Source organism: Porites lutea, chromosome 7 (assembly GCF_958299795.1).
Source record: "Porites lutea chromosome 7, jaPorLute2.1, whole genome shotgun sequence".
In the NCBI taxonomy this organism is placed as follows: domain Eukaryota; kingdom Metazoa; phylum Cnidaria; class Anthozoa; order Scleractinia; family Poritidae; genus Porites; species Porites lutea.
This window is the reverse complement of record NC_133207.1, coordinates 26,357,239-26,381,755: the sequence shown is the minus strand read 5'-3', so window position 1 is coordinate 26,381,755 and position 24,517 is coordinate 26,357,239. Positions and strand designations below refer to the sequence as shown.

At 38.8% G+C, this 24,517-nt stretch overlaps 2 protein-coding genes across 4 annotated transcripts; one reads left to right on the top strand and one right to left on the bottom strand.

Annotated features, from left to right (window-relative positions):
• Positions 1 to 256: 256 nt before the first annotated feature.
• On the bottom strand, positions 257 to 16,541 carry LOC140943383 (mediator of RNA polymerase II transcription subunit 17-like). Of its 2 annotated transcripts, XM_073392461.1 has the most exons (14): positions 16,367 to 16,541; positions 13,792 to 13,959; positions 13,331 to 13,466; positions 11,764 to 11,959; positions 10,370 to 10,561; positions 7,653 to 7,759; positions 6,488 to 6,559; positions 6,255 to 6,326; positions 4,875 to 5,083; positions 3,983 to 4,039; positions 3,645 to 3,782; positions 1,937 to 2,051; positions 1,168 to 1,316; positions 258 to 560 (listed from the first exon to the last, which is right to left on the bottom strand). In XM_073392461.1, exons 1-14 carry the CDS (start codon positions 16,459 to 16,461, stop codon positions 353 to 355), a joined length of 1,914 nt encoding a protein of 637 aa, XP_073248562.1. In that variant the 5' UTR covers positions 16,462 to 16,541; the 3' UTR covers positions 258 to 352. The 2 variants fall into 2 exon arrangements, with proteins under 2 accessions (XP_073248563.1, XP_073248562.1); XM_073392462.1 differs by lacking the exons at positions 13,331 to 13,466; positions 16,367 to 16,541 and having other exon boundaries at positions 257 to 560; positions 13,792 to 13,953.
• Positions 16,542 to 16,547: 6 nt separating this feature from the next.
• On the top strand, positions 16,548 to 24,248 carry LOC140943382 (uncharacterized). 2 transcript variants are annotated; one of them, XM_073392459.1, is made up of 2 exons: positions 16,548 to 16,602; positions 20,463 to 24,248. In XM_073392459.1, the coding sequence occupies exon 2, from the start codon at positions 20,686 to 20,688 to the stop codon at positions 23,842 to 23,844; it is 3,159 nt and encodes a 1,052-aa protein (XP_073248560.1). In that variant the 5' UTR covers positions 16,548 to 16,602; positions 20,463 to 20,685; the 3' UTR covers positions 23,845 to 24,248. The 2 variants fall into 2 exon arrangements, with proteins under 2 accessions (XP_073248560.1, XP_073248561.1); XM_073392460.1 differs by lacking the exon at positions 16,548 to 16,602 and adding an exon at positions 17,455 to 17,550.
• Positions 24,249 to 24,517: the final 269 nt, after the last annotated feature.

Here is a 24,517-nt window from a genome sequence, read left to right as displayed (position 1 = left end):
CAGGAATGGTCAACAGTACACAAAAGTGTCTTTAAATAATTTAATATACGGTATCTTTTTTTAATACAATTAAGATAATGTAAAGGAAAAAAACCCGGTTATTTCACGGCCAGAACGTGTTTAGTTTATAAATGTATTTTCATCCATAGTTGTCAGCAAGCTAGACTGCGAGCAGTCTCTCTTTTTCTTCAGATTTAGCCTCTCTCGTCTCGCGACATCAGTCACGCGCGTGTCTCGCGTTTTGCTCGACGGACTACAGAAAAAAGAGAGACTGCTCGTAGTCTATCAGGAAGCCAGGTATAATTATCTCCGTTGCCGTTGCCACGGATATCGGGGCGCATATTCATGTGTATCATCGCATTTCAACAGCCAACAATAAAAATAATTTCTGCACAAAAGTTCTTCCTGGCATTTTGGAATAGTGAACCTCCTTGAAGTCCCCACCTAAGCTCCCCCAGTTCATGTTCCCAAGTAACTCTGGTGCCACGCCAGAGGGAGGCTCGGGGCGCCTGATTAGAATGGTTACTCCGCTGGACGGTCCTGTGCGGACTGCGATAGCTCTGCAAAAAAGTTGAAAAATGATATTAATAACTTAGGATCAACTACTGCCCACCTACCCCTCCCCTTAAGCCAGCATGAACATTTACTTCTCACTCAGGGCAAAACATTGGCTCAAGCGGTGGAGGGGCGCAGGTGGGAGGGGGGGAGGTGGACAGTGTCCCAGAAACCTAAACTGATAACTTCATAGTATAGTCGACCCTTGGGACTTGTTGGTTCGGTCCAAATGGAACTTGCCGGTTCCATTCTCAAAATTTGTCTTTTCAAGTCCCACTTCAACGAGGAGCAATCAAAATTTCGGTGAAAACAGGGGCCCTTCTCGCCGGTTGGAAATTTTGTTTCAATCAAACAATGTTGTTCTGTTTCCGTTGGTTAGTTCCACTGGTCTCTAAACGGCTGGCCAGTGTGGTATGATGAAAAGTACCTTTTAAAGTACCTAACGAATGCGTTGGTAGCCTGCCAGCAGGCACTCTGGTGGCGGGGCGGGAATCGAAAAGGCCCTGCCGCTATAGCGCCCCGGAGAGCTTGCTCGCAGGCTAATGCGTTGGAGGCCAGGAAACTACTTGACTTGTAATCGCTCGGTTAAATAATTCTGTTTTCAACACTTACTTGGCGCCGTTTGGCGACTTCACCATCAAACCTCTCATATGACCCTGTCGCTCACTGGGACCAGTGCCCACGTGACGACTACAATGGATCACGTGCCATCCCAGGCTCAGCGCTAGAGAGTGCGCCACTGACAAGCGGTGATTGCAGACCTGCAAAAGAGGCGAGAGTATGACATGAAAGTGGTATTTATTTAAATAGTCGCCGGAACGTTTAGAGGCTCCAAGACGGCCAGCGCGTATTGTGTTAAAGAAAAGCGTAAAAACGTCAATTTTGTGATTTAGGCTAAGTTCATACTTTCTTCACAGCAAAACGTCCATAAGAGAATGTTTTCATTAGTAGCCATTTGGGGCTTGCGAGTGAGGCTACGTAGATCAACGTTGTGTCGAACTGCCCTATGGGATTGTTTTGCAAACTCTATCACTTCTTTCTTTAGCTATTGAGATGTTGCGCAGAAACTGGGTCCAAATTCGTCCCATAATGCAATGCGACACAGAAGCTACACAATCCGTTTACGACCTCGTTCACACTGGAAAACGTTTACGACAATCGTAAAGGACCACGCGTGATCACGTGTGGACGGCAGCCTTTTAACGCGCAAGTTTGTATGCGGCAGGCTGGTGTGGACATAAGTTTTTTTTTTAGCTATGTTCTTTTGGCATTTTAATTTTTCAATGTTAATTTTTAATAAGAAAGTAAACAGTAAGACTCAGCAGCAAGAACAAAGTTGTCATCCTTCTTGTGTAAAACTTAGTAGCACAATGGGTCAAACCTGACTGAGAATGAAATCTTCCAGATCTTTCGCATGCGTTGATAAATCCGAACACAAGCCATCATTTGTAACAGCTCGAATTCCTCGAGTTCCTACACACAGCTGGAAAGACGATCTGAAAACAGTGAATTGTTCATTACCAAAATAGGCAAATACAGAAAACACAAATTCTAGAACAATGTGAAACTTAAGAAACAGCAGTTAATGCATTAGTCAGTTCAAGAGTCGATTCCAGCTGTGCCTATCTTGCCAGGGAAAAAGTATTCAATTTGTGGACTGTATTTAAGGTTCGTAGAAAACAATTGCCTCCATTTATTTTGGGGTAAAAGTGTTCTTTCAAAGTTCTTGTAAACTCACACCCTGAGACTGCAACAACATATAAGTTCAAATAATTGGGTACGAGATCTCAGTGCGGTAGGCTCGACCACTCTGTACTGACATCAGTAGCATTTTGATCAGTATTATCTTAACGCATTAAAATACATCAGTAGCATTTTCATCAGTATTATCTTAATGTATTAAAATACATCAGTAGCATTTTAATCGGTAGTATCTTAATGTATTAAAATACATCAGTAGTATTTTCATCAGTACTATCTTAATATATTAAAATACATCAGTAGCATTTTAATCGGTAGTATCTTAATGTATTAAAATACATCAGTAGCATTTTAATCGGTAGTATCTTAATATATTAAAATACATCAGTAGCATTTTAATCGGTAGTATCTTAATATATTAAAATACATCAGTAGCATTTTAATCGGTAGTATCTTGATGTATTAAAATACATCAGTAGCATTTTAATCGGTAGTATCTTAATGTATTAAAATACATCAGTAGCATTTTCATCAGTACTATCTTAATATATTAAAATACATCAGTAGCATTTTAATCGGTAGTATCTTAATATATTAAAATACATCAGTAGCATTTTAATCGGTAGTATCCTAATGTATTAAAATACATCAGTAGCATTTTAATCGGTAGTATCTTAATGTATTAAAATACATCAGTAGCATTTTCATCAGTACTATCTTAATATATTAAAATACATCAGTAGCATTTTAATCGGTAGTATCTTAATATATTAAAATACATCAGTAGCATTTTAATCGGTAGTATCTTAATGTATTAAAATACATCAGTAGCATTTTAATCGGTAGTATCTTAATGTATTAAAATACATCAGTAGCATTTTAATCGGTAGTATCTTAATGTATTAAAATACATCAGTAGTATTTTCATCAGTACTATCTTAATATATTAAAATACATCAGTAGCATTTTAATCGGTAGTATCTTAATGTATTAAAATACATCAGTAGCATTTTAATCGGTAGTATCTTAATGTATTAAAATACATCAGTAGTATTTTCATCAGTACTATCTTAATATATTAAAATACGTCAGTAGCATTTTAATCGGTAGTATCTTAATGTATTAAAATACATCAGTAGCATTTTAATCGGTAGTATCTTAATGTATTAAAATACATCAGTAGCATTTTAATCGGTAGTATCTTAATGTATTAAAATACATCAGTAGCCTCTTCACCAGTGGTATCTTGATGTATTAATATACATCAGTAGCATTTAAAATGTATTTTGTATCAGACTGTTAGCCGACGAATTCATACCCTGGCCTTGTACAACTTCAAATACTCCGAAATACAATGGCATAAAAAATAAAACAAAATACAAACTAACCTTCCCATATCACCAACATCTGGCGATGTAACATGCAATGTCGCTATAGTGTTTGTTTCGGAGCCGACCACACCCCACTGACATGTGACACAGGGATCAGGCACTCGTGACTTTAGTGCATCAATCACATCAGCGGCTCTGTTAAAAGAAGGGAGTGTTTACTAAAAAAAAAGTGACTCCTTAGAAAAGGTGCCATTCTTCCCAGCAAAAAGAAAACGCTTAACCATTTTCATTTTTTTTCTTTCAATTTTGTTAAAGGTAATAATAACTGATAAGCTGGCCTTGTTGGCCAAACGACCGTAAACCGTTGTCACCACGAGATCTTGAACTCTTCTTACCTTTTCTGAAGCACTTTATGCCTTGCAATGTTCAGCACTGCCTCCAAAAGACCAGAACTGCAAAAATGAAAGACAACCAACGACGAAACATTAATCCTATTTCACCTACTTGCCAAGTACTTGTCATACTAACTTTTAAATTTGTTGGTGAAATCCTATGGTGTTAAACTTCAAATGAAACCTTTTTGGCAGGACTTTTAGTAGGATCAAATTGCCTACACAAGCTATAAACGGTAGACCACACCCTCAGGGTTCATGGTCCCATATTTGCCCATCATCCTGGCTACACAAGTCTTAACAGAGGCTATGCCACAGGGAAATTCCAGTAATTGCGCACGCTTACAAATAATGTCTGAGGAATGGGCGCAGTAATTGCAAACTGATGACGTGTCACTACCAGGAACTGGGTAGTGGTTCTGATTGGTTGAAGAAGAGGAACTAAACCAACTGAGATTTGGGACTCGATTATTTTCTGCTTCTGCTATCGATTCAGTTTCACAAGATCATAAGGGACAGAGTCATTAGCAGATTCCTAAAACTCTGAATTCCTAGAGCTTATGACTCAGCTACTGCTTACAATTCCAATGTTTGATGTCCACGCAGTCAAAAGTGCCACCCCCCCCCCCCCTCCCTGCACCCCCGTACTCCATCGGTTCCAAAAACCAGCCTTTACCCTTTAAGCCCAACAGTGACCAACATCAACTTTCTCCTGACAATATCCATACATTGTCAAGAGATAAAATGATCACCAAAGAAAAAATGCCTCGATCTTTTTATCAAATTCTCTCAACTCAATATTTAAGGAAATGTATAGAGATCAGTTTGGAGAATTTGTGTGTGGATATTGGGGCTTAAAGAGTTGAAGAAAAAAACAGAAATAACATTTTGGCACCTCTGTAGACAGGGAGCAACTTCAGCTGCAGTCAATGCCGAGGCACCAGCAAGACATAACCTCTTGCTACCTCCCTGCATGGGGTATGCAGTCACTGGACGAGGTGTAGGTAGAGCCTGTGCCTGATGATGTCGCTTTCTTAGGAGAGAATGAAGAGCATACTCCAGGGACTGGTCACAAGATACCGTATCCTGGTGTGGCTGTGATGACTGAAATATATAATGAACGGGACTGTCACTAAGATTTAAAGTTGCCGGGGAAATACAACAACTAGGCAGGGAATCAAACAGCTAGGGATTTCTTTTGGTTCTATTTTTCTTCTATTTTCTTAAGAAATTAGCAGGGGCCACATTCATAGTAGCCCCGCTCTTGATGACTGCGGTCAGAACAAGAAGGACCTTAAGAAACAGATGGTGGGAGGGGGGGGGGGGGGGGGGAGTATTTCCTGCACCCTACATGAACTACTTCAATCAAAAGCACCTACAATGCTCGTCACATTTCAAAACTTGTCACGTTATGCCCTCCCCAATGTTAATTCAGGTATCACCCATTTGTAAATATATGCGAATCTCAACATTGGGGAAGGCGAGCAAAGATACACTTCAGGAAAAGTTCAAAAAGTTGGTTGAAAAGGCATGACATGAAAATCCCCACTTTCAGTCGAGGGTTTCAACAAAATTTGACAAGTATTGTGGATTTATTACTTTAAAATTATTTGACAAGTATTGTAGATTTATTACTTTAAAATTATTTCCATTTTCAAACTTACTAATGCAAACCCAAAAAATTACATTTAATTCAGTTCTGTTGTATTATTAGTATTATCTCTGTAGGAAAATACCCAATAGCACCTCATAGACAAGTGCAGCAAAAAAAAAATCTTGTATGTCCATTTTTATGTATCATGATTCGTGATCAACAATGGTTGTCTTTACACTAGAGCCCAAATAAGCTAAGAAATATTTCAAGACATCAGTCAAGTACATTTTAAATTCTTCAAGTACAAGAAAACTTCACACACAACCTATCTTTTTTACTTCAGGTTTACTTAAGCCTATTTTCCCACGCAACATAATTAAAATTGATTGACATGCTTCACCTTTCTCAAAGCTTAGAAACCGCAAGTTTGCTAAGTCGGTTTTAAGGATGGTTTTCAAGTCACTTGAAACTTTCTTTAATCGTTTCAACTTTCCAATTTTAATGAGATACAAAGTAAAGTTTCTTGAGATTTTACTTAGGCCTGCACACAAGCATTTTTTGGTTAAGAAAAACTTAGCAGCTCTTACGCTTTACTTAACAGCCTAGTGTAAAGACAACCAATGTCTCAAACATTATTATTACATATAACACATATAAGTATCAAGTTCTCATTCTCTCTACCTTAAATGAGCGTTGATTTGAATCCTCTTTTTGGGAACAGTAAGTTATACAGAGATCTGTTCCCGGAAAAATCTGATGACACGAGAAATTTAGAGTAATAATTAATTTATAAACAGTTTGTTGGAATGAACTAACACAATACTTAAAAAAATACTCTTAAAAAAACCTTTAAAATGTCAAGCAAGGGTCGCTGTTTGGACAAAAACCTTTAGACACAAGTTCACTACACTCACCTCAGCTCTGATTTCATTTGCCATTACAGAGTGTGGTCTATTGTCATTTGTGTTGTATGCTTCTTGTGACAGCTGTTGAATGATAAAAGAAAATCCATCAGAACAAAGCTTGAAAAAACTCTTGTCAAGTCACCCAAGACTAGTAGATTTTCTAGCCTGCATAAACAGCCATCCATACTCGCTCTTTGCTGATAGGGACGTTTCACCAGGAGGGATGTCTGCACCTCAGTGACAGAAATTCCATACTGATGAGCAGATGCAAAATCTGTCCAGAATCAAAAGTAAACACGATGAATCTACTACAAAACAGTCCATTTCTGTGGAATATAATTATTGTTCTTTAACAGAAGCATTCGAGTTTTCCTTGAGCTTGTCTGCCAAAGAACACAAATTTTTACTAAAATCGACCAGGAGAAACATAAACTTGAACAAATTTACATTTGTAGCCCCCTTACTAACTGATTTCATATTTTTAGATTCCCTCCGAGTGAAATGTCCCTACAGTGAGGAGCGGGGAGAGACCACAGTTTTTGCAAGCTATAGATTTTCCAGCCAGGCAAGTAACATTATGTTCATGCCCACTTGTCTTGAAGGCAAGGGCCAGGCAAGGCATCTTCTACCTAATTTACAAAAGAAAAAACAAATATGTGGACTGGCCCTAGGCAATTTGAAAAATTTGAGAGCTGTTTGTCTCAAGGACAAGCTGAAATTAATGTTTTTCTCAAGCTGCACATAGCTGACATGAACAATGTACTTTTTCATTTGGCAGACAATGTGTTATTGTGCTGGACTTGTATGCTGGTTTTTGACATCCTTTGAATTGTATTTAGCAACTACTATAACTTGCAGTCTGTCCAATTTCAATTGAATTCACTTAGCAATACAGGGTTCTCATTAAAAGCTGGCAACCAGCTGAAAGACAAGCTACTTTGAGGTCTGAGCTGTCTACTTTATGGGGAAAAATGGGTGAAGTGAGGCACTGAAAGCCTCAAATTGCCTAACGTACCTGATTGCCAGGCCGCATACTTTTGTATCCTACCAGTCTACTTTAAAACTTAATGAGAAGTGTTTTGATTCAAATTTCTGCCACTCTCACTATGCAGCTTTAATAACCTATCAGTCACAAAATATCAGCTGTTAACAGACATCGAGATATTCTTCAAACCTGGATAAAGAGTTCCTTGCAGAACAGGTTGAATTGTGCTGACTCTAACTTCCGTTGCCAGGATGGGATGCCTACTGCTCTGCTGTCATGGCAACCGCTCATCAGACCTGACAAGAAGGGAATTCAAAATACGATAAAACACTAGTAACTATTTGAACATAATGACAAATCATCACTCATTATTATTATATTATCTCATTGGACCAGGGTCTTAAAATGGAGAACATACATTGATAGCGGAGCTCCACGCGAGCGCGAAGCGCGCGCGTGGGCGGAGCCCCATTGCTAAGTAAATCTACCCATCCCAGAAAATTTGGTAATCACGTGACCGTACACCAACCGCCGACCGCCGACCGCCGACCGACCGTCCGTCCGCACCACAGGAAAACCAATGTTTACTCTCACAATTTAGCTAGTTTGGGAGCCCAAGAGAAAACTAATTTCACATCAATGTTGTGATCAATTGACAGCTGTCAAAACAGGGCATCCGCTGACCAGTATCACCTGACCGTAGCGCGGGCTCAAGTGTCGACCCATCGAGGTTGAGTATTTTTTGAAGTTATCCGCCGACAAATTACCAGTTTGAAATGATCGCAGGCTCAAGTTTATTTTTTCCAAGGATTCATATCAAATATGTTGTGTTTATGTCACTATGGCCCCGCACTATTAGAATTTTGATTTCAAACTGACTTCGGAAGCGAAAATTCAGCCAGTTTTTTTAAAAGTACAGGCGGGGAAGACCTTATCTTACCATGGTCACGCGTTGGTCATGCTCTACGTCCAATTTTTATACTCTGATTGGTCAAAATTTGACAGGTGAGTTCATGCGAAAAAATTATGCAGCATCTTGAAAATTGTTTACTTTGACAGCTGAAGCTGAGGAGTTTTGTGTCAACTTGTGATGTTTTTAACTGTCTTTTTCTTCTGGATGTACAAAATGAAATACAGCTGCTATCAAGAGTCTTCTGTTATTCATGGCTGGTTTGTTTACTGGGTTTTTGGTTGAGGAACGCGTCGCTTGTCAAAATTTGGTAATTCGATTTCGGATGGCATCGTTTTCGTTTTGCACCTTGCTTAATGCTTAAGAGGGTTTAAAAGTCTCAAGCAACTGTGGCCTTCCTTGATAGCTTTCAGGAACTGAGTCTCGAATGGTAAGCCTGAGTAACTATTGTATTTGATGTTTGTTTTTGTTATATCTAATTTCACGAAGTCTTGCACATTCACGCTGACAGTTTATGCGGCACGTTTATGCACGTTTGTAGCCGTAGTTTGAGTCAATGATCTGACCTAGTATCAGGTTTGAACGGTTTGATATAAGCTTACAGAACTTTAAAAAGCCTTCAGATATATTTGCTCACCACAGATAGAAAACGTTCCGAAGAATATTTAGTTATAAATTTGGCTGTAGAAAGAAAACTTTGAGCGATTTTCTTGCTTCGAGGAGTTCACCTTGGAAAACAGTAAACACCCGCGCCGGGAAGCCGGCTTATAAAGCTTCACGCCGAGACTCAGGATTTTTAGAGACACTTTAATACTTGTCTTCATGAATGAAAATTGTTATCTCTGTAAATGTTTCACCGAATTATATTTCTTTTTTTGATTGTTAGTAGTCTCTCCTGCAATTTTAATCGCTTGTCTGTGCCGTTTGTTTTGATCGTTCATGAACATCGCTTGCAGGAGTACTCAAAAATGTCGCGCGTATCAAACGCTTTATAAGATTACACATCGTTATAACTGAAACCATTAAATAACAAAAAAAATAAATAAATTCGCTATTATGTTGAAGTGTAACGCTATTAAAGTTCATTCAAACACTCGACCACACTGACAGCTCGCACTATAGAAACGAGAACCGGCTAGCCATATGGGTGATTTTGGAAATTTTTGAAGGGTTTCGCTTTACGATTGATCGTCCTGAATATTGACTGAGTGCAATTTGTCTTGAAAAATTGTGAAATACTGCATTCTGTCCGAGGTCTGTGTGATAAATAGTACTGTTTCACCTCAAATGTGATGTATAAAATTTATAAAAGGTTGGTTTAAACACCCTCAGATTTGTTGGCAAGAATTTGTAAAGTAAACCTCTCAAACGCAAAAAAATTCGGCGTGATTTGTTTTCCAAGAATTTGTTTTCGAGGCCTAATCTACTGTGATCTTGAATGTGATCGAAGATGTTTGCTATTTTTTGGGTGTACATATAAGGTTATCAATTCGATGTAAGATGTTTCACTCTAAAATAACTTAGCCTTTCCCTCAAAAGTCACATGAATGTGCCCTTAAGTTAAATGATTTGTGGATTAAAAGTTTATTTTTTAATTTAAATTATAAATTTATTAATTGGAGCTTCGCTTTTAGCCCTGGCTAAATCTATATATTATAAAGTGGAACCTCTCCTTCTGGACACCTTTCTAATACAAACAACTCTCTATTAAACTGTCCGCACAGTTTTCTTGTCAAATCTCAAACAATACCCATCTCGATATTACCAACACCCACCACTCTAATATGGAAAGTTCACTTGGTCCCAGTAACACCAAACCTCCTACAATACCCACCTACAAAATAAGGCCACCAATGTAACGCCCTGTAGCAAAGACAGCTCCCAACCATATACACCTTGTTCACTCTAAAAGCATTTTTTCTCCTTTATTTATCATGTTTTTATTTGGTATCAACATTTCTGAGATTTGAAAATGAAAAAGGGTTTAAATTCCTACCTCTTATAAAGGCCATTTCTAACTGCTTTCCAGATGTAACTATGGCAACCCTGACTTGCGCTGTGCCCTCTAGGTCACTGCCTACTGTCACATCCAGTGCTCTGTTATCCGTTGACCGCTGTTCAACAGTGTCTTCAGGATTGGTAGCTTTAGTAACTTCAAATAATCCTGGATTCCTAAACTGAGATCCCACTGGAAAAGGAAAATCAAAATTATTTCAGCAGCTCACACTAGACGATCAACCATTTAACCTGCTTATAATCCCCAATATCCACATTCAAAGTCTCCATAAAGAACTTCATACATTTCTTTAAAGAACAAGTTAAGAGAATTTGTTTCACTGCTTGGATATAATAGTTAAGATACTTTTTTGAATTGACAATAAATTCCCCCCATAAGGTTATTTTAGGGAGATGCTACCTGTACTGGCCAAATTTAGGGTTTAAGGGTTAAACATGTATAAAACAATGCATTTTGGTATAAGCTCTTGCCCTCCAATACATGTAAATCAATGTCAATCCTCCTCCTCTGCTTGCATCTACATTGCAATCCCCCATTTTGAAGGTCTCTTTGAACACTCTCTTGTTTCTTGGCTGAATTCATCCCTCCTCCCCTCCTGCTTGTGAAAAATATTGGATCAACTCTTAGAATCTTCAGTTGGCACACTAGCTGAATCTAGGATGCTTGATGGCCAGTCCATTGTGCAACAGTATTACCACGTTACAACTCCTCCCTTGCCTTGAGCAGGGCACAGCACTCTCTTTGTCCTCCATTCTCCCTGGTTCTTCTCATCACCCAGAAGAAGAACCACCTCCCCTACTGTAAGTATGGCTCCCACCTTCTTGTTTAGGGGATGGTTTTCCATTAAACTGTGGATATACATGTACTCTCTCTTCAATTGATTCCATGCATGGCCTTTAGCAATCTCTAATCTCCTCATCATTTTGGTCAACTCCTGGTTATTTCAATGTCTTCCACTCTATAGGCATCTTGCCCTCACATGAATGATACATTCGTTTTATGAACCTTTTCTTCTCCTTCAGTCTCAACAAGGGATGATTATTTAGATTTCTCACAATGTAAACAGTGACAGACTCAAAGTCTTCATAGGAAAGGTGAGACCTTCCAAGGGTCTTGTGAAGGGTCTTCTTGATCTCTATGATCACTCTCAAAATTCAGGTATCTACCTGAACCAAGGAGATACTTGAATTTCTCTTCATTAGAATTGGTCTACTGCCAATTTGAGTAAGGCTGTTCCATTGAACGGGGGTTGACTGGCATGACTGTAATCCCCCAAAAGCAAAGCTGATGAGTCAGTGTGGAACATCAAACACTACATGTGAACTAGAAAATAGTGCTGTAAGCAGCACTGCAAACAGCAGTATCTTTTTTACCTGAACGGTATGTTAAATCTCCAATTATTGAAGCTCCTGTCCTCTTCAATCTCCATCTCTTACGTAACATCATAAGTTCAGAATGAAAATCTTTAGCACTGCTGGTTTGTCCTGAGTTACGATCAGCCCTTTCCTTCACAGCATCTTCCATCCTCTGGGCTCCTCGGAGCAGAATATCTGCAGCATTGGTCAGGCTCTATGAAAAGAACACCATTTTTTTATTAACGAATAGGAAAAATTTATGTGAGCAGTCTGTGCTATGTTATAGTTTCTCACTCTATATTATGTATTGATCTCTTAGAAGCATTATAATATATAGATTTGACCAGGGCTAAAAGCGAAGCTCTCAATAATATTTATAGTTTGCTCGAACAAAATATAAAATCATGTAATGCTAAGCGGCGAAGACAACGAGAACGGTGAAAAAAACAACAATAGGTCTAATTAGCAAAAAAACAACTTTGCACGTGCACCACACTTTTTTTGTACATTTCTTTTCTTTGCCATTGTTTTGCACGACCACAACATGAAACTTCCAGAAACTTCCTAGTTACGTGTTTTATGGAAGAAATGTCATACCTGTTATGTTCACTTTTTCACTCGCTCATTTTCACCTTGGTGGCCGCTAGGATTTCTCATTTTCTCACCGCCACTAAAAATTTTTATGTTGTTCTTCCAACAAATAGCTCCTTATCTTCCGCTCTAGCTCTCTGTCGCTCTTTTTTTCCTTGAGCTTTGCTGGCCTGTTGCCCACTTTATTTTTTCTCTATATTCCAAATTTGTGGACATGACAATTAATCTAAGCTCAATACTTTAGACAACAAGGATACAGAAACAATTTCCGCTTTCCATTTTCGTCTTTATTGACTCTTTAGTTGTCTCTGCTTCACAAGACTTGGGTGGCTATGCGATTTCCCACCAAAATAACCTCGAGTTGCATTTGGGTTGCCATACCTATTGGTTGAGACGTTTTACATTGGTATACCTGTGGTGTGGACAGATGGTCGGTCGGGTGTGCGGTCACATGATTACCAAAATTTCTCGCATGGGTAGATTACCAAATGTTCTTACCCATGGTGCTCCGCTTTGCACACTTCGTGCGTGTGGAGCTCCGCTAATATTGCACCTGGAGTTTCGATCAAGTTTAGTTAGAAATCTTATGAACACAGATAGACACCAATAGTAGCCTGACTCTCTTCTCATAGCTTGTTGCATCATTTTATCCATATTTGTTTAAGTTAATGTAACTACATTGCACATGCTAATTTAACCCAATGAACAGTGTTTAAGTCAATCACAGTATCAGCTCTTAACTGTTGGTATATAGGAGAGCAGGAGGGGGAAGAAAAAATCTGTCCTTGAAATCACCTTTCCCCAGAAGAAAACTAAAATCCAGGTCTGTATAGGGCTAGCTTCACATACATTATAGAAACCATGCACAGTACACTAGTCCACAGTAATACACACTGGAAAAAATTGCAATAAGTACTTAAATGATGCTCAGAGCACAAACAAAGTAAAAATAACGTGGTTAATTTGAAGCAAAAGAGAGCAATTATTACCGTACCTTCTTCTTGTTAATAAGGGACAGGGTTGGTTTAGGTGTGGCTTGGTTTTGGGACACTGGATCCAATATCAGGTATTTTTTGTCACGTACCACATTCAGTACATCGGATAACACACAAATTTCTGTTAACGACTTCCTGCAAAAACGATATTAAGGAAAAACTTACATTGTACAAACAATAACCTTTCAGCCAATAAAAGTAATGTCAAACAACACTGCAGTGAAAATCAGAACTTTTTCCGTAAAATTTATAGAAAAAGTGTGTCACATTAATTTAATGTAACATACTGTTATAGCAGTGGTTCTTAAAACATGCAATGTTATAATTAAATTTTCTGTTGCAGTCTGGTCTAATGTAATATTATTGTAAATCTTGTAAAACCCAAGCCAAATCGGGGCTTAATTAAGACAACTATAATTTCAAGCCTTGGACATTAAATTCATTATTTTTTTAAAAATACCTTAGGTTTTCTCTCACAGAATCCCATGGCCAAAGTGAAGGTTGAAATGTCACTAGAGACTTCTCTTCTTCTTCTTGTTCATCTTTTTCCTCTTCATGTCCTTTCACATCAGATAAGAAGTCTATTTTGTGAGCCAACTTAGCAAGTTTCTCTGACATGGACAGCTGACTTTTAGGGAAAAAAAAAACAGAAAATAATGTCATTGAACGCTATGGTGGATATAATGAAAGATGCTGTTCATTTTTGCCAAAATGTAACAGCTTAACTGATTTATTATTATTATTATTTTTTTATGATTTCTTATTTTTCTCACAAAAGCCATTTTGATATTAACCACAACAGTTTTTACCATATTATCAATGTATGTCTTACTTGGGTGATGGTATTTAATAAACTCTGACTTTTGTGCAGAATTATACACAAGACAGTACCACCACTGTTATTACTGTTTAGTGCATTTCGAAACCTCACAATTAGTTGGTTGACATCAATGCTTATTATTCATTCAAGAAATTGTTCCCTTGGTGGTCCCAAAATGACTAAGAAGGGATCCATGCTTCAGGTATCTTATTATTTCATTGTCCATGTTCTATACTGTTGTTAGAGTGAAGTCTTATGCAAGCAACTTTCCCTCGGGTAACGGAAGCCATCATCACAATCATCCTAATAACATCCATGGGAATAACAATAGTAAGAGGTGACTTCAATATAATCTGCTTTGCAATAATAGGGAGTTTAAGATGCACCTACGGCGACGGCAATGAGAACATCAAAAAGCAATTGGTTAAGATTAGCAAAACAACAACTCTGCATGTGCATCACGCTTTTTTGTACATTTCTTTGCCATCACTGCACGACTACGACGTGAATTGCCTAATTTCACGTTTTATCGACACATGAACATACGACGACGAATCTCTTTTACTCTTTGTATTCCTGGATATTTTTCTTAAGAATTCAACTCTGGGAGAGTTCGCTTAGATAAAACATAGTGACCGAGTTGGGATAATCGCGCTAAAGTTTCATAGATCGAGGAGTCACTTTTTAAGCGATGCTTTTGCCGCTGTTGCCATCATGGTATCTTAAACTCCCTAATAACATCACCATCGCTGATGTTGAGGGTTAGGCTATGCTCCTCTAGGATAAATTAAATAGGGCCCAGTTCTTTGCACCTTTGACTCCAGGGTGTCCAGCATAAGATCTTTACCAAACAAGACACACTGCTAGCCTAGGAAACATCCTTGGGAGGGGTTGCGCACTTACATAACCCTTTCAGTCCCAAGAGTGATCACCATCAATTTTCTCCTAACAGTGTTTTTACATCATTAAGAGAAAAGTGTATGAGAATTTAGAAAATCATCACCAATAGGATAATTCTTTGATCTGAAGGTTTATTTAGAGTATTCTGGATACGCTTTTGTTTCACACACGTCTTGTGACAAGAAATCAGCTAAGAAATAGTATTTAACGTGCATGTGCATCAACTGACTGTGTCCCTTTAACCCTTTAAGCCCCAATATCCACATACAAATTCTCCAAACTGATCACATTTCCTTCATGGATGGGTTGAGAGAATTTGATAAAAGATGAAAGCGTTGTCTCTTAGATGATCATTTTGTTAATTCTCATAACCTAATCTCTTGATATTGTATAGATATTGTTAGGAGAAAATTGATGTTGGTCACTATTGGGACTTAAAGGGTTAAAATTTGTGCGGGACTCATGAATAATTTGTCACATTTCGTGAAAAATCAAGAATATAGGACAGATAGGTTGAATAGGGCCATTGGTTTTAACCTCGTGCTACGTTTTTGTCTTGGTTGATAAATACTACCTAAAGACCACACCCAAAAAACCGCAGGTGACCAGTGACCTTTGGAATAATTATTGCCACTTCGGTAGCCTGTTCCAGGCGTTCAGATAGTAGAGTGTGGCGGTCAGATGGTGGGGAGGCTACCACTTCAGCAATCTTTGTGTTGCTTCGTTTTGGTTTAAAATGAACAAATTGACCCTCGGAGGTCACAGTCGCTGTAGCCTGCACTGGAGACACTGGTTTTGTTAAACCGAAGGGAGAGAAAAGCAGTAAAACTAAGCAAAAAACTAACTTGCGCTTGCCACACAGGCTTCAGTTGCTAGCGGGTAAAAAGAAGTCGCATCAGGGACATTTTAGTGGAACGCACACCTGGAAGCACGAGTTTCCCACATCCGCGACTGCTCGGTAACACCCTTTAACATCGCCCCACCAACATTCTAATGAGTGGAGAAGCGAGGAGAAGCTGCAATCGTCAACTAAAATGCGAATTGGGATCCATAATGACTATGTTTCGGTTCTTAGCCCCCTTAACTAACAGGCGAGATTCGTGACTGGTGAAAATCGGTTTATAACCCACGTGATACGTGAAATTTGCCAAAATTTGTACGTGAAACGGGATCAAGACCCCTCCTTTGCTACCCTCATCATGGCATGGCCAAAATACAAATTTATTATGTTGGAACACAGTTTCCTCTATATCTATGAGATACACCTCAACTATGCTACATGTATCTCAAGGTTAATACTCGAAAAAATACTTACGGCACATATTTCTCCTGTCCATCTCTAGAAATCTCTTCCACTTCACTTTCCAGAAGACTTTCAATCGCGATGTCAACATCCAAGCGAGTCGCCATTTTGAAAGGAAGTAGTGACCCGCTGATGCGCACGCTCTTTATCGAAGACCTCACTCAGTGATATCACGGGCTCAGTTCATCTCAGCGTGCAAAACAACATGGCGAAATGACAGCTGTTTGAGAGGGCTTGCCTTCCTGGAAGTAAGTTTTAGACAGATTGGTTCATTTAATCTTCTGTTTCATGAAAGAAAACCACATGCCATCTGTTTTTCGCAGGTTTTTAAGAGATTCCTTCTATTTTCAGTTCCCCATGTTCAAAATTCGTACGTCTTATCTTGACGCAGGTCAGCTGGTTTCGGCAGCGTTCAACCCTGATACTTTTCCGCCTTTTAAAGAAATTTTAAAAATTTTAAGTCCGCACCCACTGTCTTATGTTTATATACAGTGAGAGAATTTTTACGTGTTTTGCCGTTTAATTTACGAATTTGCTTGGCTTAATTTTGTATCCGCGTCCCTTTGAAGAGCGGAAATGTGTATGCTGGTACCAAAGGTTTTTCTTGAAATTTTTCTTCGGGAAAGAAAGAGGATTTCAAGAAAAACCTCTGGAACCAGACTAGAAAATGTGATGTGAGTTTAAAGAGTCGATAAGGGCTTAAATCAATGGATAAATACTATCAAGCTTTTGAGAGTTATTGATTCAGGGATAAATCGGTTTTTTTTTTGTTGTCTCTGTATATGTGTGTAATGTAGCTGCTGATAGCGTATTCTTGGTGTAATCAACACACTTTTAAGACTTTTGTAAGATACTTCGGATGACGGGTAGACGATAAACCCTTTTTCATTTGAAAGATGTAAGATCGAAGATGTTGTGGTTTTCTTTCTGGTGCGATTTTGTTTGTGTATGTCCGTGCATGCATGTGCCATTCCTACTAGATTTAACAGTAAGATTTCTGTTCAGACCCACTCATTTATTATGCATAGCAGCAGTTTCATACCATTTCATACAAATAGTAAATTTGAACAGAGTCAAAACATGTACACATAATAAATGTATGCAGGTGTTTTGCAGAACACGGAACAGCCGCTGAACACCAAATGACTCTGATGTTAAGTGATTAGGGTCAGGAAACTGAGCAAATCAAGTTTCAGGTCAGTTTGCCCAGTATAATAACCCTAAATGGAACCTGAGTAACTCAGTTTCCTTACCCTAATCTCTTAACTTCAGAGTGATTCATCAGGCACTCTGGAAAATGCTCTTGCCAGGAGCTGTACAAAAATCTTTTGCTGCTCTTAGCTTGCCTGATAAAATTTCTGCAAGGTGCCATACACTACTAAGACATACCATACCCTTTTGTTATTTCTTAGCAACAAACAGCAAACATAAAGCCTTGATTTCATAATTTTGTCGGGCAAATCCCAGATGATAGGTGATTTTACTGACTTATGAAAATTTGTAGATATCCTCATCATATGGGATGATCAGGGATAATAGGGAGAATCGGAAGCATTTCTATCTTTCCTATGCATCCCAGATATCTGCAAAGGTTAGCAATCAGTCCTGACATATGAAACTTCAAATTCTTGTTGGGAATGTTGAGGATCAATGCTTTAGGTCCCAATCCTCAAACACCTTAGCTCTTACAGTCTTAGCTCTCGTATTCTTCCCCTCATAAATCAAAATGGTGTATGGGACAGACTGTTGGATTTTCCTGACATATGAATACCAAGCTTAGAGAGAATGGATTGTAATTCATCAGTGAAAAAATTAATATTTACAACAGTCCCTTGCTTAGTCTAAAATATTAGACTAATCCTCTTATAGATGGCTTTCACAGCGTCATCAAATTGTTAAGTCAAAATAGCGAGATTTTACGAATTCTTATTCACACTAAGTTGAAGACAAACAAAAAGTTAATCTTTGTACAAGTTTTCATTTCCATAGCATGTTTCATTTCGAAAATACAGCAGTTTGAACTTTGAGTTTTCACAGTGCGTGACACCAAAATAGGAAATATTATGCCGTCTCGTGAAAAAAAGTATCTCCTCTTGATTTTCAGCAGTATAACCATTCCAAGTATTAGAAGATATTTTTATGCGCACGTATGCTAGTTCTCGAGTGAAGAGAAGGAGCTTTTATAGAAAAAGTATACTCCAGATGTTTTTGTTGATTTTTGGACGCCATATTGGTGCACCAAAACGGTGCACCAATATGGTGTCACCATACAAAGCTCTACAAATGTGGGTGAAATGTTTCGGCAAATAACTCAGAAACTGTGGGCCACAAAGGCCTGAGACTTGGACGAATTGTTTAAAAATTAGTCTTTAATAACATTTCAGTTTCTTGGCTTCTTCCACTGGACAATTTCCAATTTTTTTTTTTTGTTGCGTGACAGTGAAAACGATCTATACAAAGGTGGTCAATATACATGACTGGAAAACATAAGAAATGATGCATATTTAGCCTATACACAGATGTTGTTTTATTTTTCTTTTTGTTCTTTTTAAAAATATCAGCGTGTGTGAGAGCGAGGCAAGCACGCGAGCGAAGTGAGCGAGCAAGAGCGAGTGCGAAGCACGATAAAGAAAAATAAATAACATCTATTTTCTTGTTCCCCCAACCCTACCCCGTTGCGCTGGTGGTCAATAAATCCCTCACGGTTTATTTTTAATCACGCGCACTTGACAGACTTTGAATAGAAAATAGAGGGCCTCTGAACAGGCTAATGCATATTAAATCAATCTTGCATTAGGTGAAGAAGTGAAATTTTGCAATAAAGAAATAATCATTGTAGTTCCTATTTAAGCAATAGTAACAGGTATGCGATTTCAAAATGAATTTTTTTTCAGTTTCTGCCTTAAGAAGCATTATGCATTATGCTGCTTTAAGCAGAAACTGGAAAAATGAAGTACAGTTCAGTTTGTCACTAAACTGTTCTAGTATGTATATGAAGAAATGATCACCACAGTTATAATAAGCACAATGCCAAATAATATTTTGTGATCATTTCTCTATATAATACTATACATTCACTTTATTAAAATGCACTTTGAAACGTAGGTAGGAAAGACATGAATGACAGTTAATGACAAAAAGGCGGGAGTTTGACTTTCACACTTTTCTGTGTACACAAGCATGTTTTAGAATCTTCTTCCCTGTTTTTTTTGTTGTTTTTTTTTGGCTTAAAGGAAAAAACAGTAGTTGCTAGTAAATGGTATCATAGACTTGAGGTATTATTGCTATTGTACTTAGGGAAATAAATATTTATAGTTTATGTCTTTGATAAGATGGCAAGGTGACATTTTATTTGGCTCCAGTCTGTCTCATACCAACATGCACATGTAAAAATAACAATTTTCATCTCCACAACATGTAGGAAGATTTTACAATGTTGATAGATTTCTGGGGGTTTCTTTTGATTGCTGCATCATCTTGTGGCTTATAAGTATCAATATTGCCCTTTGAAATACACAATGCTAGAAAATACATCTTCGAATGATTGTAGCCAAACATGGCAGTATGAAATGCTCTGCCATTTTTACATCAGAATTCATGAAGGTGTGGTTTCTTATGAGACAAGAAGTACTTTGACTTGTATTTTTTCCAAGTACACATCAGCACACAGCACGAGCGTGCCATATTGGTCCTTATTTTTAGCCGTGACGTTTTATCTGTACACGTATTTACTTCTGTTTTTCTTTCGAATAAATGGAGCAAAGTCCGAAAAAATAATCGTTCACTGAGAAAAATCCTTAAATCTTGCGCCTTCCCGACATGACTGAATCATAAGTGAATTACTTGAATAAAGCACAAAGACGCGTACAAAGACTAGTTTAAATTCCCTAAGAGGCAAATATTTGCCACTATTTGTTCAAAATCTATCAAAACATGTTTAAACTGGCTATCTTTGTTATTCGTATGAGGCCAACATGGTGTTTTGCATGCACTTTTCAGGTTTTAAAAGCACACGAAACATGAATCCTAAGAGCAAATTGCTTTAATGGGTGACATAATTTGTTTTCTTATTAAATAGATGTCACGTTTGTTATTTTTTTTCTTTTAGAGACAAATCTATCATCGATTGCACACCGGAGATCAGTTTCAGAAAGCGATCAAGCGGAACCAATGGCGTGAGTGCAGTCAGCTGGGGCGTATCACGTGATCAAGTAAAATACAACGCTATTGTGTAGTTGATAATATTCAAACACGAAGTGAAATGAATTGACCGTGGCCTCAAATGTAAGAAAAATCAATTTCACACCCTTCCGATCAACGTTTTTATCGCCATGGATGGTTTGTACCTGAAAATAACACAAGAATTTACCCCTGACCCAAAAGAAGCGAGGTTCGGTGGGAAAGAAGCACCGATGGCGGTTGAAAAAGGTGATATTATTTTCGACGTTCGCAAGCTCGGGGATGGATGGTTGTGTGGGAAGAATATAAACAGCGGAAAAACAGGAAAATTCCCCGAAAATTGCGCGGCCAAACTTTCGGGAAGTAAGAATGGAAACCCTGAATCCGACAAGAAAGATGAAAAACCTGCTGAAAAGAAAGACTCAAGCAAGCCCTCGTGGCTTCAAACACGAGCGAGTTCCAACACACCTTCTGCCAAGAAAACGCCTGAATATCCTAAACCTTTCGCCGGAAATATCAGGAGGTCGAGATTGAATGACAAAGAAGAGAAAAAGGAAACTTCGGGAGATTCAGGAGTTGTAGAAGATTCACCTGAAGGAAATTATGACAACGCTCCCGATGAACCAAAACCAGCGAACCGCGACGCGTTGAAAACCGGAAACAATGTCAAGGACGATAAACAGAAGGAACCGAGATCCCTGGCGACAAATCTTCAGACAGATCACAAACAGAAGCCAGAAGCAGCCAAAAGGAGTGACCCAGTGAAAGAAGCGAAAGAACCAGTGAAGGCTGCAGGTAGAACTTTTGGATTAAGTTTGAGGAAAACTCGTGACGCTTTGAAACCGACGGAATCGGAAACGAAGGCAACTCCGAGTACAGGAACGAATGCGAGAAATTTCCCGCGTTCGACCCCCGCTCCACAGAAGGCTTCACAGGAGGATTTAGAAGAAAATTACGAACCTGTTGAACAGAAAAGCGAAGAGAAAGGGCCATTGCTGTCTAAGGTAACAACTAAAGCCAGTCAACCGAAGAAGGAAGCGAAAGCAGCTGACGTTAAGGCGGCAAAAATTAACCCGATCGATAACCCGAAGAAAGAAAGCGAGAAAAATCAATCAAACGTGACCACTACTGTCGCTGCTGGGGGCACCGGAGTGAATATTCAAGAAAACCCTCTCGGGAAAGACGAAGGCAGTATTTATCAGGTTCCTGGTGTCGCTGGCCCGCCAAAACCGAAGCGAAGTTTTCCGTCAGGTTGCTCAGAGTGTAACGAACCTCACATCTACGATACACCGATGCATTACCAAACGCCACCCGGGTCTCCGACCGCGGCTGACAAACGAGATGGGCGCGAAGCAAAGATCGAGAAACCGAAAGAGGCGAAACGAAAAAGCGGCTCGACAAGTCTGAAGCCAACATCATCAGTGATTAAGAAAACCAAGGAACACATAAAACACCGCATGGCTTCGTACGAGGACATTGAGTTAGAAGGTAGACGTTCGCAAGAGAGTTTGAAAGACGCCGAGCACACTGCTAAGCGAGAGAAAGAGAAGCTTCTCACACCGAAGAAGCGACCCAGGTTGCGCATTTTACTCGGCATACTTTTAGGTTCACTACTGGGTGTGTTCCTTTTCCTAGCGCTATATCTCCTGGCCAAACTGCACGTTCTCTTATGCGCCATTTCCGCTCTGATAATCAGCATTGTTGTGGCTACAGTGTTCGGGTTCCTCGACAAAACTCGATTGCAGTGCATCGTTCTTCTCATTTTCCCGAGCTTGTTTGCTGCAGGCGGAAAAATTGCGTTGTGGTTGCTGATCACGTATTTCATAATATCAGGCCCGGTTTGCAATTTTATTAACAACGTACGAATTGTTGCTGTTAGTAGAGAATGCTTAATGAAAAGTGACAGTTTAGCAGACAATAGCAGCATTGATCCGCCTGGATTTGTCGCCGTGAATAACAACAATCGAGCCGTTGTACAGCGATTGCGGACCTACGAGAACCTCTCCCACTCACTTCTGAGTTACATTAACAACTCTTTGGCGTTTTCATCATCTGATCGGAATGATTATTTATCTGGACACGACAATTCGTCATCTGGGATCATTTGCATGAACGCTTTTCAACGTGCCCACAACATCTGCTCTTTCGAGATCAACAGTATTTATGAAGAATGTAACAAAACACTCGCCTCGCTGACAAAGTGCGAGTTCATCACTGCAAAGAACGCGTGCGATCACTTATCAAACACTTACACGAGAAATACGTGTGACAACATAAACACTGTTAATATCGACACCTTGTTACATATTAAGAAAATAGTAGAACAAAGCCCCGAGAAAATCAAAACAAAAGATGATGTCACTGCTGTTACACCAGGAGAACTTTGTCAATTTATCCGGATTGTCGAGATGCTTTTGCCATTACTATTATTGGTTTTATTTTACGAAGCGTACAGGTATCACAAGCTCTATCTCTCTTGCAATGAATTTGATAATCACTACCTCACGCTTCGGTTCAAATCCATCGAAGACATGCGCAAGTCGAGCGGCGCCGTTGACTTACTGGTACCGCTGAAGAAGGCTGAGCTTGAAAAGTTTGTTCAGCCCACTGCTTGCCGGCTGGCAAAGTCTGAGAAGAAAAACGTGCTGAAATACCTGCTAATTTACCTGATTTACTTGCTGTTTGCGCTGATGTTCATTTTACTAGATCATTTCTTCTATGTTGTAATCACTAACCGGGAACCACAGTCCAATACAGCTGAAGAGTGTCATGCAAAACTGAAGAGTCCTCAAGAGTTTTACACCATCACTTTGTCAACTCTACTTGGAGTGTTACTGCTGATTATATTGCTTCAACCGTTCCCGCTTCGCTTGCGTCGCTTGATCTCTTCGCGATTCTACCCTAGAAGAGAGAAAAAACGCATTGCCTATCTGTATTACAAACTCCTCGAAAAGCGCAAGACGTTTTACAAATCTGTCATTGAGAACATGAATAACTTTTCAGAGGAAACTGAAATTCTTAATAGACTTGATGCAGTTTTGGTTCTCTGCAACAATTTTAGCTGGTTAAAAACAGTGCTGGAGTTCGTAGGAGTGAACATTCGCCGATGCGCTGTTTGCGGAGCAGGAGTAAATAGGAAGTATATTTTCTGTGATACTGAGGACTGTGACGTCATCTACTGCCGAACGTGTTTCTGGGACCTGGAAAATAAGTGTCTAGGTTGTATGAGTAGTAGCAAGATGACGTCACGATCGTCGAGTTTGAGTGGTCAATCACAAAGGAAAAAGAATGATTACGTTAAACCTGTGTAAAGCTTAATGAGTAGCCAAAGACATTTGCAGATATTAATTTTGATCAAGTCGATATAATATAATTATTCCAAGGAGAAACTGCAACTTACTTGCCAAGATTTAATCGAGCCAAAACTCAACATGGCATGGCACTCGTGCATTAAAGAAGTTTTATTGAATATTTAAGAGACGCAGAAACGCTTTTGTGTCCGTCCTAAAAGCAGAGTCGTCGAAAGCAACCTCTGAGAGAAACCTTGTTTTTATTCCACTGTTATTTAATGGTAGAGTTATAACCGTAAACTGAAATCATCAGTTAAGTCTCGTTTTGTTAGGTTGAAATTCACTGAGAACAGTCGAACTCTGAATATCTGGACTATTCGGGTCTGGAATAAAATTGATGAGATAATAAAAAATGTGAATTGTAATACTTAGATGTCTGACTTAGACGGAAATAAAACTGCAGGAATTTAAGCATGAGCAAAATGTTGTCTTCTTCAATGTTTAGTGTCTACTTCATCACTTTTAGGCTACTATGTTCACACTATAACCAGGTTTCGTACAGAGTCTTAAATTCTTAAAAAAGTCTTGAAATTTGTCCAGCTATTTTCCGGACCTGGAAAAAGTCTTGGACTAGAGTTAAAGCCTTGAAAAAATGAAAAAAAAGTCTTGAGTTTTTTTGAAAAGGTAATAAGTG